At 46.9% G+C, this 14,245-nt stretch overlaps 1 protein-coding gene across 8 annotated transcripts in view; it reads right to left on the bottom strand.

The window, feature by feature from the left end:
* Positions 1-3,525, bottom strand: part of NFIB (nuclear factor I B) — a 232,804-nt gene extending 229,279 nt beyond the window's left edge. For 2 of the 8 annotated variants that reach the window (XM_027615063.2, XM_027615065.2), the window contains exon 1: positions 2,840-3,525. In XM_027615063.2, coding sequence (XP_027470864.1) covers positions 2,840-2,869 — 30 coding nt within the window. In that variant the 5' untranslated portion in view covers positions 2,870-3,525. The remainder of the gene's footprint in view (positions 1-2,839) is intronic. The other 6 variants (XM_027615064.2, XM_027615062.2, XM_027615067.2 and 3 more) reach the window with 4 other exon arrangements.
* Between the last annotated feature and the right edge of the window lie 10,720 nt (positions 3,526-14,245).

The following is a 14,245-nucleotide window of genomic DNA, read 5'->3' as shown; positions in this document are numbered from 1 at the left end:
CCACCTCACCCTTTTAGAATTTTTATTAAAATTCATTGACATTTCTCTTTTAAAACTTCCTTTAGCTGAACTAAATTCATAAAATAAATAACCAAGTTACAAATATCAAATGTAAAAGTAAACAATCCTAATTCCACCAAGAATATTTATTTTTCTTTACAGAAACAATGGTTTCCATGAAAGGGATGGAAAATTAGAGCAATAAAGAGGTGGAAGAGTAAATACTAGATATTCTTGAGGCACGGGTATATAACAATAAACCATTTAAAATATGTTCCATGAAGAACTTGAAATTTTAATAATTCAACGCAGTCATGCCAAGTGAAAGTTTTATTAAGGGTTTAAATTATTTTTAGAAAAAGCAAAATATTAAATCATATATGAAGGTTCTTAGTTTTCCTTCTATATCTGATTTGTACTGAAGTATAAATACTGATTTATAAGCATATACTGACACTTTTATATAACATTTTGCTAAATATCAACAATTTTAACTGTAGCTCCTTTTGAATTAAAATTCTTTCTAAAACCTAGATACTTTATTGCAACAGCTGAGACACTTTGTAAAGTTTTCAACCAATTAAGAATGTTTCTCTATTCTGTATTTACACATCCTAAAAAACATTTTGCTGTAGCTAATAGACTCTTACAACACAAAGCTAACCTACTGGTCTGATATAAAAGGAACACTATTAATGTACTCTTACTTTTTGCAACACCTTACATTACCTATAAAGTCATAGAGATACTGAGAATTGGAAAGCTACAATTCCTTCTGAAGTATAGGCCTGAAATCCCCCAAAACAGTTTTAATAGTCAACCTAGATTTACATTATTAAAACAAGAGAGAATGTTAGTCATCATGAATTAGTGTTGGTAAGTATGTGTTCTTGAATACTAATGTGATAGCTGAGATTATGCTGTATATGCTCCTAATATTCCATATGTCACGACGCTGCCATGTTACTTCCAACTTACAGAAATTAAGATAAAGCTAGTGACTTTACAGTGCATATTTAGAGGAAATTAAAAAATGCAGTGTAATCGCTAGCAAGGTTTCTGAGCAGCTGATGCTAGAAATATAAATTAATATAGAAAAGCAATCCCTTGCAGGTGAGAATAAGTGATGCAGTACTTTGTAAGCGAAAAAGCTTACCTCAATTTGTTTTATTTGAACTAGGCTTCAATAATGTAGAGATAATACCAAATGAACATGGTTTACCAGAAAGAAAAAAATATCCTGCTCATAGGTAATATGAAAGGTAACTTTTACAACTAAAGGCAATTCGTTATACCTGAAACAGTTTCATCGTCATATTTATTGTCCATTATTTGTAGCTTTTAAAATACAAATAACTCAGCAACTCATTTTTCCAGTTTTGTTAAATTAAAGTGCACGTTACTTGCTGAAAATAGCCATATCTAAGTTAATCATACTCAGATGCCAAACAAAATATAAACAATAAAAAATGTGTCAGCCAAAAAGCTACAGGACTGTATCCAATCACTGAATAAGCCTTATCATTGTTTTCATCTTCATTCACAATTTATGAATGCCTCGGTCCTTTCCAATCACAATGGCTTCTAATTGTCATACAATTGAAATCTTAATCATTTGTCCATTATAAAAATGTATCATCGTGATATTGGATTTTTAAAAAATTGTAACACAACCAAGACCTGGCGACACTTCTTTAACTGTGTAGTTTTCTATGGCAATGTCCAAGAAAATGGTTATCAGTTACCAATGGTGACATTTCCTCCTCAAAGCTGAAGTCAACAGCCCCACACCTTTGGCGGTTTAAAATAATGCTTCAAATAACAACTCTGGGCTAAGATATTTAGTTAGTTCGCCAGTTGGTTAGTTAGCTGGGCAGCGATGAAAACCGCCCCCAGGTAAGTCCGTTCGGTCTCACCACTTTTCCATTTGACCGTCTGGCTTAAAATTATATAAATTGTGTTCTTAAAAATGCATCAAGCCAGTGCTTTATTTCATAACGTTGTTCCTAAAGTCTTAGGACAATTTTCAAAGTGAATTTTTAAAAAAATGACCTTACGTTTCCAGCATTACTTTCTGCCTTCCGAGCTACGCCCAAGTATCAAATGAACAGGTCTCCACAAAATGAACATGTTCTAAAGTCCTTAACTTTCCCCACGACCAACTAACTCGTGTCAACGTAAAGACTGCCTTTGTGGTGTGGTCACTGGAAACCTCAAAGTGCGGATCACGATGGACCAGAGTTTCAGATCCCCAAATTAAGCAAAGGAATGGGTCTCCGGACCACAACCTCCGACTCGCTTCGTCGCCCGCCCACTGCCTGCAGCAGAGTCCAGAGGCGCCCACAAGGACTCGTGCTACAGTCCCCTCGCCCAAGTTCACTGGTTGTTTATAAGGGCTCTGTCCCCCCGTAAAGCTCCTCTAAAGCCCGAGTCGGTCTCAGCGCTCCAGCGACCGACAGGGGCGACGGGCACCCTGGGCAGGGGCGCCGCACAGCAGCAGGCATTCAGGGGGCCGCGCAGGGGCTAGCGCTCCCGGGCCGGGGCCCTGCCCACCCCCGGCGGCCTCGCCCGGCCCAGCCGCCCTGGCAGCGCGCGGGCGCCCGCTCCGCGAGCCCAGGACGCGGGGCCGGGCGCGCGGAGTGGCCTCGGGCGAGCGGCCGCGCGCCGGCTCCCACGCCGCCCCGCAAATCCCGCCGCAAACTCAAGGCCACTTCTGCGAAGGACAGGGATGTACGGAGGTTAACTAAAGCCGTTAATTGTCCGCAGACGAAAGCAACAAAACAAAACAAAGGCATTTCGGACTAGAAAGAAAGCTCGAGAGAGCGACCGAGACATGTACCTGAGTGAGACAGATGGGAGAATACATCATGACTTCGCCTTAAAACGCACTTTCCCGGAGATGCCCAAGAAAATCTTCGAGAAGCAAGAATTTCATCTATTCATTTTACAGTCATCTGAGCCCCGCGATGCGTTCAATCAGGACGGGGCTCTGCGCTGGATCACCGCAACTTCACAACAAACCCAGTCCTCCTTAAATAGCCAAAGATTCAAGTTCACTCGGCGTGCTAGATTTCCCGGGGTGAAATCCAATCTACACTTTTAACCCTCTTGCAGTCCGAGCGCGCTGGCCCTGCTCGCCGAGGCCGCCGCCGCCGCCGGTGTTGGCTGCTTTTCGCCTGGGTTTGGGGATTTATTTTCTGTTTTGCAGTTGTTGTTGTTGGTGGTGGTGGGGGCTAAGGGGTGCGCGAAGGTTCGGCGTGGGTTGGATTGGGGTGGTGGTTGGTGGTGAAATGCTTTTTTAAAAAAGGCGGGGAGGGGGGCGCAGGAGAGAGCGCGGGAGGGAGAGCGAGGAGAATGTGTCACCGCGCTGGGAAAGTTCAAGGTTACAGCCCCGAGCACTGCGGCAGGATTCCGGAGTGGCGATCGCAGGCGAAACTTTGCCGCGAGCCGACCATGTGTGTGCGCGAGGGGGAGCGTGAGCGAGTGCGCGCGGGTGGCGGGGCGCGCGCGGGAGAGGGCCGGGTGGGGGCGGGGTGGGTGGGGGAGAAGGGAGAGGCTGGGGTGAGGGAGGGGGCTCGGGCGCAGGTCTCCCGGGCGGAAAAGGCTGGCGGCACGGCCCCCGGCTGCAGCCGCCGCCGCCCGCGCCGGCTCTTCCACGCCCGGCCGCCCGCCCGGCCGCCCGCCTCGCCCCGCGTCTGACCCGGCCGAGCGAGGAGGCTGCTGCTGCCGCCGCCGCTGCCCAGAGCCCAGGGGGATCGGAACGAGCTCCTGAAAAATCCCAAACGATAAATCCCGCTCTCCCGCTCGGCTCCAAACTCCTCTTTTCTGCTCTGGGCTCTTTTTTCCCCTCCCTCTCTCGCTTTCTTTCGTTGCAAAACTTGGAAGTTGAAATTTTCACCGGTTCCACCCTCTGGACCCCGCTCGAGCTCTCTCCAAATCAGACTTAAGGATTGTTTTATTATTTAATTACACAATCATCGCTTTACTCCTCCTCCTGCAAACGCGCATTCCTTTTGCACCAGCCTCTCCACACCCCCCGCCCCCCACCTTCCTCCTCCTCCTTCTCTCTTTCTCTTCTCTCTCTCTCTCTCCCTCTCATTTGTTAAAGGTCTCATTTCGGTGCAACAGAACCATGACTTTTTTTTTTTTTCCAAACTAGATCTCCTTTCCGCCCTTTGGGCAAGTGCCGCACTCTCCCCACACCACCACACACACATACACACACCCGAAAACCCGCCCTAGAAGAGGTATTTCTGTGCTCGCTGCGGACTCTTTAAGCCGCGGGAACATCCGAGTGGGAGAAGCACTGAGCCGGTCTGGGCCCAAGGAAGAAACGAATGGAAAATTCCCTCACACCCAGGCAGCCCCGGGGCCCAGGCTGGGGCGCCGACTCTCGCACCCGGGGCGGGCGCGGTCCGCCAAGCCCGCCGGCTGAAGGGAGGAGGGGCAGGCCGAGGAGGCGGGGGCCTGAGCGAACTTCGGCTCAAGTAGTTGGGGAGCGCCGGCACGGACGAGGGGCGGGGGGCGGGGTCCTCCGGGGTCTCCCCAGCGCGAGCCCGCGCCCCGGGGCAGCTCGGCAGAAGCGGCGCGCCGCGCTTCGCCGCGGTTTGCCGCGCTCCCGGGGGTGCCCCGTGCACGTGGCCTCGCTCGGAGCGGGAGGATCGGGCCGAGCTGCCGCCGCCGCCTCCTGCTCCCTCCTCCTTCTCCTTCTCCTCCTCCTCCTCCCGCGGCTCGCTCCGCTCTCCTCCTCCTGCAGCCCCGCTGGCTCGCTCCCAATCCCCACCCCCCGGGGCCCGGGGCGCCGGCGGAAAGCGGCTCCCTCCCCGCCGGGGTGCAGGCAGGGCGGGGCGGCGGCGCGCCCGAAGCTGCGGGGCGGGCGGGCGCGCGCGCGAGCGGGGTGCGTGTGCCGCTACAGCCCTGCAGAGGCGGCCGCGCCGGCCTCGCTCCCGCGCGGAGGGCCCCACCCCCACCCCGGCGGCTAACCGCGGGGTCCCGAGTGAATGAACTTGATTTCGGGTATTTGGAGGAAGGCGATTTGCCTTGCACCCTTTCTGTACGCGCCCGCGGGCGCGTGCGCGTACACACACACACACACACACACACACACACACACACACACACACACACTCCCCGCCCCCCAAATTCCGGTTTTCGGCAAGGGGTGGGTGGGGAAGAGGTGGAAGCAAAGGCTGTCCAGACAATGGAGAGAGGAAAAGTGAGTGCCAGGGGCTCCGCGTCTACCTAGCTGGGGGCTGCCGGGGGCGGTTGGGGCCACGAAGGGGACTCGACTGCCCCAGCCCCAGGGCGGGGCCGCCCCTGTTCCCAACTGTGCTGTTGGGGTCTGGCGGGGCTCCCTGATTCTCCTTCCCTCTTCTTCTCTTCTTCTCTTTCGGTTTTCTTCCTCAACTTTCTCCTTTCTCTCGCTCTCTCCCGCTTCTGCCCACGCCCCCCCCCCCCCGCTGTCCCCCCAGCGGACCTGAAGGAACCAGTGACTTTTTCCTTCACCAAGTGGGAGTTATCCACATCAAGCATTTCACAACGACACATCAAGAAAAGTAGGCAGGTTCAAGTCAACCATGAAATGGTCACTTTTTAACCCCGTCCTGTCCTCATTAGGGAAATGCTCAAACACAGTCCGTTTTCAAAGAGCGCTCTTAATGAGGCGAGCTTGCCAAGTCTACCAGCTGCAGCCCCCGTAAACCCAGAGCCCAAAGAAGAAAGGCGCTGGGGGGGTGGGGAGCTGAGGAGGCCGGAGAGAGGGGGAGCGGTGGATCTGGGAAGACAGGTAAAGTCGGGGAAATTTCGAGAACTCCCTGGAGTTAACCCTTCAGGGCACACAGCACTGAGAGCAGCCTCCCTGCTCCCCCCGGAGGCAAATCCTCCAGTCAGCGTTCTGACAACGTTAATTTCCTTTGTGTGGGTCATTTCTTCTTTTTGAAAAGCCAGGATAAAGTTGACAGTCTTTATAGATGAAAGGAATGAGGTGACAGTCAGGATTAATCCAAATAAATACTCGTTTCTCTCTCAGAAATTTTTAGGCGATCTCAGATTAAAATTAAAACCCCAAAGCATCACTTTGTATCGCACATTATGCTGCCTCCCTCTTCTCTCGTAGCGAAGTCTGAGGGGAGGGGGCGGGGAAGCGTTACTGATAATACCAGCTTTAACTACTGGAGTTTCCCTTTGAACAAATATTCAATTTAACCGGAGTTAATTTACCATAAAAGACATTCCCCTTGGCACGAATGCACTCATGTCCTTGAACACACCTCTTTGAACGCCTGGACTCTTACAGAAGCCATTATTCCGGGGTCTCTTTAAAAATCCGGAGCCCATCTCTCTCTCTTTCTCTCCCTCCCTCCCTCCCTCCCTTCTTCCCTCCCTCCACACCACACCACCCCCAGTGAAATCCTGGCACCCAGAGAGCGCTCCTTTCAGCCAGAGATCCCAGACCCAGCCGCTGTCCCCTGGCAAAAGAGGCCCAGGGCTGAGCCCTGGGCAAGTGTCTGCAGACATCGTACCCCTCCTCCCCTATTAGCTTCCCTTATCAACAGAAACCATTTCCCTCTGCCACCAAAACTAGGTTGCATCCAAAAGTTTCTCACAAGCTTAAAAAAGAGAAGCGAAAAATTGACAACTGTTACACAGAAGAGCCCACAAATCTGCAGCAGCACCAGGGGTGAAGAAGCAGCGTCAGACCCAGGTAAGATCCCAGAGAAGTGAAGATGTGTGGGGCCTCCCAGGCCTATCCCTGAGGGCTTCACATCTCTCTCAGGTGCTCCGCGGGTTTGTAGAGCGCTGGTGGTTGGGGACAGTCTGATGAGCATGGAGGATGCTTGGCAGTTTTGAGTTTTGATTTGTTTCCAAGAAAAGGGAAATTGAGAAAGGAGTAATGGTGAGATGGGATGAACGAAAAGGGAAGAAAGAATGAGCAACAGAGACATCCTGGAAGGGCTTCCTGGGTGCTCAGTTTATATGGCTTTGCCTGGCCATTCAGGCCTGGGAGCCATGGGCAGGATGGCTGACATTCCCCCCCCCCAAAAAAAAACACTGCTTCTTGTCCAGCCAATGTCAAGGTCACTGCAGGCCTTCCCAGGATGAACTTTAAGGGAGACTTTTGTAAAGAGAGACTGGTAGATTTGAGTGTATCTGAGGACATCTGGCTTCTCTCAGAACACTCATCCATTACCTTTGATTTGAGAAGTACCAATCTTTTGAATCCCAGGTAGAAAAGTAGAAAGAGGAAGTGAGAAAGTACATGCATTTTATTCACTTTCCCTTTTTTCAGCATGTCTGTGCCATGGTATTAAGAGTGGTGTTAAAGTATCTCTGAGAAGTTTCTGATACTATTAAAATGGGCCAAACACTTCTTAGCCTTGGATACTTACCTCTCCCTAAACCCTCTTTCTTCTCTCTCCCCCACACCGAAAGGTAATGACAAGCCAATTGCATTCACCCCAAAATCTGGTTTGAGGAACTAGAAAGAAGTGAAAGCCTCCTGCAGCAACAGGAATATTTGATATTTCAGAATTACTAAAATCTCCTCCCTAGATCACTTACTCCCTGCCACCTTAGAGGGAAAAAAAGTTTCTTTGCTGACAGATAGTTTGTTGACTTCAAGAAGGAATGCCAGTGCTTCAGGAGACTGGATTTTTCAAAACTCAATCGTATATTTGAAAAATTAAGCAAGTTACCCAATTGGAGCCTTTCACCGACCTCCAGAGAGGACTTGACATCTCAAGTATCTATCAATATTGATTTTCTTTTAACCTTCTCCCTTCTAAAGAAACTCAGTGACAGGTTGCAAATCCTGGGCATTTTAGGGAAAGGTTTCTTGGAGCTTAACAAAGCTGTCATTTTCAATATACCGGATGACTTTTTTTTTAGTTCTTGAATGTGATTTGAGGGGAGGCTCAACAACCACACACCCTCGCCCCATCGCCAATATCAATAATTTAAAACTAAATACAAAAGAGACAGATGACCTCCTGACCCCAGGAAACAGGCCTGCAAAACTGCAAGTATCCACCACACCATGCCCAGGAACCTTTCCTTCTTCCAGATGAACCACAAAAGTCATACATGTGTAGCCCGGAAAACACAATTTCATATCCACAAGCAGGAACACCAAAAATCCACTCAAAAGCACATACATAAACAACCAACAAGTACTGAAATTGCCTGCACTTGATGGGAATTGCAAAATCATGCCCAGCTCTCTCAGCCCTTAAACTACTACTGTCAAATTAGGGTAGCAATTTTTCCCTCCTAGGAAATTCACAACTGGTTAGCTTCCCCCTCCTCCCCCCCCCCCACTGCCAGTGCTTTGCCTTTCACTGAAACGAATAAATAACCGTGGACTTTTCTTCCCTCCTCTGGGAGCTGTTTGGTGTCCCCTGAGGACAAAACTAAATGAGAAAAATGACGCTGTTAATAATGTTGCTGCTGAAATGCCTGTACTCGACTGTTTAAAAAAAAAAATACTATCCCACTAAAGTGTGCTTACATTTCGGGCACATTTACAAGCCACGACTGAATGTGAACAGCGATTGGGCCAGATTCCTCTATTAAGGTTAGCCGGTTTCCACTTTTCTCCAGAGATGAAGCCAGTTCATCAGCAGAGATTCCCAACTTCTGAAGACATTTGCTCCTGGATTACAAAGTCAGCAGTTGCCTGAAACTTTTGCATGATTTATTTTAAACCTTGAAAATCATGGTAATAATTGCCTTGCTTCACTCACAATAGTTCAAAAGTTACATACACTCTGAATACCCAGTCTCTTCTCTGCTGAGACTGAGAGTGTTGTAGTTATCGTCCTTTTTCAAAATAGCTGACCTTTAAAGTAAAATTATACTATCATCTTATTTCTATGTATAAATTGATTTTTTGTTACCCATCTGCATACACCTTTGTGACATGAAAACAGATCGGTTTTAAGGAGATGTTTAAAAAGCTTTTTCCAAAATAGCCAAGCAGTCTTTACATTCTATATTAAAGAAGTGCAGAAGGTGTACTGCAAAGAAACTCAAACTTTCTGCACCCCTTTCTCCAATTCTTCCTTTGAAAACTGCCATTCTGTTTCAAAATCAAAATAACGCATAATAATAGAATTGTGCATTTTAACTTTCAAATTAAAATTTAACAAACAATTGTGTAATTACAAAGGGAAAAGACAAACAATTAGGACTACACAAAATATATGTTCAGTAAACTTTATCTCTGAAATGTTTTAACAACACAGAAAGTTAATAAATTTCAAAGCAATAATATTGTCAAATCGTGTGATGTCAAAAGCTCTAAAAGCAAGGTTACAAATGTTCGGGACATCATATTCACTCATAATTATGCTGCCGCTCAGTCTGATCATATTAAAATTAAATAGATGTCTATGTCTGTAAAGAATAAAAGGAATTTATTTTGGACATCAAACAATGAAACTGTCACCATTTATTGTATGAAACACTCAGCTAATCAATTTCCTATTAAAACAGCTTTCAACAATACTCAGCTTTAAAATTCATCGGGGCCAGTAAAAACCTTTTCCCAGTGCACAAGAATGCAGTCCCAACCACGACGATAATTACCCTTCTAATACTTTTATTGCCCAAGCACTTTTTCCTGTACTCCCCATCAGTTAGGCAAGAATCTGCAGTATATTGTATCAGTGAGTTGGAGTGCTTGACCTTTGCCCACATATGATTTAATAGGGACTTTTCAGCGCTGGAGCTTTCTCCATCTCTCATACCATTAAATGAAAACATCAAACCTCAAATGCAAAACTGGAAACCACAACGTTTTGTGTTTCACAACTCTTTGCAGTTTCTACTTGGCTGCTTAAAGGTCAGCTTCTTAGCCTCACGATTCCCCCCCCCCCATACAGTAAAGGTATTCAAAAGTCACACTAATTCTGATTTTGATTAAATCTTGAACTACCCAGTCAGATACACACATGCACCCTGCTTATTTACACGTGCATTCTTTTTCTAACCACATAAGCATGCCTGTATGGCTTTCTGGATTTATTCCATTTTAGAGCTGATTTAAATGTCTGTTCAGTATGGGTTCAAAAGTTAACTTTTTCCCGCCTGTTGGAAAATTAAAATTACAAAGGATGGTGCTATAAGATTCATTCAAAGAACGTTAGAGTTAATCTTGTGTATTTTGGCGCCTTTTCCCTGCCAGCTACTGTACTGGGGGGGGGGGGGGGGGCGGGACTTGGAGATCTTGTCTGTCCCGTCTCAAGTTCAATGGCAGTTCTTCTAACCCGAGGAGAAGATGGCCATGTTCACAGCCCTAATACTAATTCCAATCACGCCATTTCGGCATCTTGTGTCAAAGTCGAAACTGGCTTCCCCGCCCCCTTCAACCTGAAAGCTGCCAAGTCCTCACACACTCCGCATTCAACCACAACTTAATGGATGGGATATTGTGCATTAAAATGTGTCCCAGACATACTGGCGAAGAGAGCACAAGGGAAAAGAGAGGCGCGCGCGCGTGCGCGCGCGCGCACACACACACACACACACACACACACACTAAAAGGGGTAAAAATCCTAGAGCAAAACTAGCGGAACTTAAAAAAAAAGTATTAGGAGCGGAAGAAATCCATCATAATCTTTTTTTAAACGGGGAGGGAGGTGTGGGAGCACTAACACTTGGATCCTGCAACTTCAGGGACAAGGTGGAGGGGAACTAAACTTGGGCACAAATAATGATTTTTGAAAACTCTTAACACACAACCAGAGCTAACTAAATAGTACTACCCTCACTTATTTAAAAAAATGCACTTTTAAATGAGAATATGTAACAAAGCTGTGCATATTCACCTTAAAGTAAAGGAAAGAATGCTATAAAAAGAGAGATGGACTACAGGGTACAACTAAAATATCATTTGTACAGTAATTATTTTCCAGCTTTGGGAGGAGGAGAAAATAGGGAATTAAGCAGGGAAAATGCTACATTTCACAGTTTGGGCTCACAATGTTATCCACTGATTCCCGCCATAAAAGTGTGATACATATACTAAAGTTGCTAAAGGTAAAAAAAAAAAAAAGAAGAAGTATTTGCATTGGCCTGGAAATCCAGCATTATAACTCAACCTGTAAAGCAGATGACATTTAGGTAAAACAGTCACTTCACAATGCACAAGCAGGAAAAAAAGAAAAGAAAAAACTGTGTTTGGGGTGAAGGGGGTGCAAGGGACGATCAAGACAAGCAAATAAAACCCATCATTTCAAAGTCACATACCACTGCACTGTATTGCATTAAATAAAAGAGATCTTGAGTCTGCAACAGAACCCTGGGCCGCGGACTTCACGTGTCTCAGGTACAGATTTGTGGATTTTCTAAAGGGTTGTTTGGGTGTCGCTTTTTGTGCTTAGTTTAAAAAAAAAGGAATCCGGGAGTAGTCTTTTATTTTTTAAATTATTATGTCTGCAAAGCCCCAATTCTTTGCCCAAGAAGAAAAAGTCAAGTCTAAAAGGCAGCCCCCTCAGTCTGGATATCCAGTTTTCCTTCCTCTCACTTGCAGAAGACTTTCTCGTGGTTGACGTGAACGCCGTCCAGAGTGATGTGTGGTGTGTGTGTGTGTGTGTGTGTGTGTGTGTGTGTGTGTGTGTGTGTGTGTGTGTGTGTGTGTGTGTGGCGTGTGGCGTGTGTGTGGCGTGTATGTGTGTCTGTTCGGTGGGCTCTTTATTGTTGTTTTAGCAGGGCTGCTCTAGGGGAGAGGGCTGCTCTAGGGGAGGGGGCTGCCTCCCCTCCCGGGCTCCGGGCGCCCTCGGCAGGGGCAGCGGGCGCGGCCGCGGGGTCGCACGCTCAACCCTTCCCCGCCCTCGGATTGGCCTGGCCGGCGGCGGGGCTGCCCCGGAACCGCCACCCGCCCGCGCACCCTTTCCGCGCCCAGGCCGCCCTCGTCCCGCCGCCGCCTCCGAGGCTTTCTCTTTCTCCGGCTCGTCGGCCGCCCTGCCCCGCCCCGCCCCGCCCCGCCCCGGCCGCCCCGGTGCGCGGGAAGCGCGGCTCTTCGCTTCCGCCTGGCGGCGGGAAGGAAGCCCAAAGGAGGAGGGGGAGGCGGGGAGGGGGGGGGGGCGGGCGCGCGGTCATGCATATTCATCAGGGCGCCCGAGGCGGCGGAGGCGGGAGCGGGCCCGAGTGGGTGTGGCGGCCTGCGCGGCGCGGGCGCCCCTCGCGAGTGGCGGCTCTGCTCTTTGTGCGGCCCGGGCGGGGCAGGAGCGCGGCGAGGGCTGGCGAGGAAGGCGGCGCCGCCTGTCTGCGGGGTCGCGCCGCTCCGCTCCGCGCGCCTTTGTGCTCCCCGGGTCACGGGGCCTCCCCGCCGGCTTGCGGAAGCGGAGAGCCGGGCCGAGCTGCGGCGCGAGACTCTTCACCAAATAATAGCGATGCTGACGGAATTGGTGGTACTCCCCTACTTCCCGCCACGTTGCTCGGTCAACTTCGCAAGGTCGCGTTTGTTTCCGTGTAAAAGGACTTCGGAAATGTTCCTCCCAGCCAAGCTTTATCATTACAGAAAAGCCACCAGAAAGAGAGCACTCTTGCCTTCTATTTATATGCATCCCTGTGAATGTCAATAATCTAGGGGTAGGTGCAAGAAAAAATTAGCACCAAAGAAATATACAACCTTTGGGGCCCCAGAAGTAAACACTCTAGGTGAGGTTTGGTAGACAGTGTTCATAAACAAATTGGGCTTGATTAGTATTTTTTTTTAAGTTAAATGGATGTAGGGGATTTGTTTAGTTTTTAAGTAATCCAGTTATTTTCATTTTAAGCGTCTGTGGTGTGGCGAAATGCTTAACGGTTGTTAGATAATTCTAATTTCAAATCGAAGTATTAGAAGTAAAAATATAACATTAGCCCTACATTTACATGGTACTAACCCACGTGTGCTTAGAAAAGATTTTATTACAGAGATTTTGACTAATTATGTAATTGCACAACAGACAATGGCTTCAAATATCCTCTAAAATCCCTGTTCAATTATGTGATTACCAGTGGGACCGGAATAGCTCCCGATGAATTGTTCTTATCTCTCCACTAAATGTGAGCATGGCAGTATTTTAATCCCAGTTATGTTTACCCTCAAAGTCCAAGAGAACTTAAACAACATTGTTCAGGTTCTTGATTTCTACAATACACATTATAAAACAAGGAAGATATTTTGGCCTCATCATCCAAAAAATAAAAGGTTTTTTCTAATACACACACTCACACACACACACACACACAGTATAGATTGTTGGCTGTATGTGAGTAATATCAATGATAATAAGCGGAAAAGTAGTAATTGTGTTGACATAATTGGACTTCAGAAAATGCCAAATTTAAAAAATGGGTTATTAAACTGAAGGTTTAACAGTTCCCAATTTCCCCTCTAGGAAAAACTAGCACAGTATTATCTATATAGCTTTGGGAAGGGAGCTGAGGATGGGATTACACACATGTACATATACACATACATATATATATGTATGTGTATATGTATCTCCACATTCAGCTATAACTTCCCAAGGAAAATTAATTTTTTAACGTCTATCTTGATCCAAGTTCGGTAATTTTAACCACTCAGCTAGGGTAGCTATAATTCATTCTACTCAGGCAGTCAATTCAAGTGGGTAACAAACAGATCTGTTTCCATTCTAGCCTTTCCTAATAGTAGTTTCATGGTGAAGTAAATCACATTTAGCACTAAGGAACCAAATATAAAATATGAAAATTCAATGCAGCTAAACTTTAAAAAATTGTTGAGGATGCAAAGGAAGTGTTTAAATGGGCAGTGTTACCAAATTCTAAAACTTTTGTGCAGAAGTATGCCTCAGAAAGTCTTTTGCAATTATTTGAAGTCCATAGTGGAGTTTATACCAATCCTTCCCAACATCAATTTCATGCAAAAGAGAAATTACATTACAGGAAGAATCCAGTTTTGTTTAAGACATATCCAAAGGCATAAAATGGGGAAAGGAATAGGAAAGGGGAACGGGAAGGATTTCCTGTGCTTTTCTAGTGATGACTTGAATGAATCTGGAGTTAGTGTCACCTGTCAGAAGATTTCTGCCTAACCATATTATTTAGTAATAGAATGTACCATTGTATGTCATGTGCAGTCTTTCATAGATTATCTTTTTTATTTGCATGTAATTTGTTTCTTTTGACATGTGACGCTTATAATACTTATTCTTCTACCGATTACTCTTCTGTCTGTCAAGTATGTACACATATCATAAGTAAATGATATTC

This window comes from Zalophus californianus, chromosome 13 (genome assembly GCF_009762305.2).
Source record: "Zalophus californianus isolate mZalCal1 chromosome 13, mZalCal1.pri.v2, whole genome shotgun sequence".
NCBI classification, from domain to species: domain Eukaryota; kingdom Metazoa; phylum Chordata; class Mammalia; order Carnivora; family Otariidae; genus Zalophus; species Zalophus californianus.
This window is presented reverse-complemented; position numbering and strand designations above follow the sequence as displayed.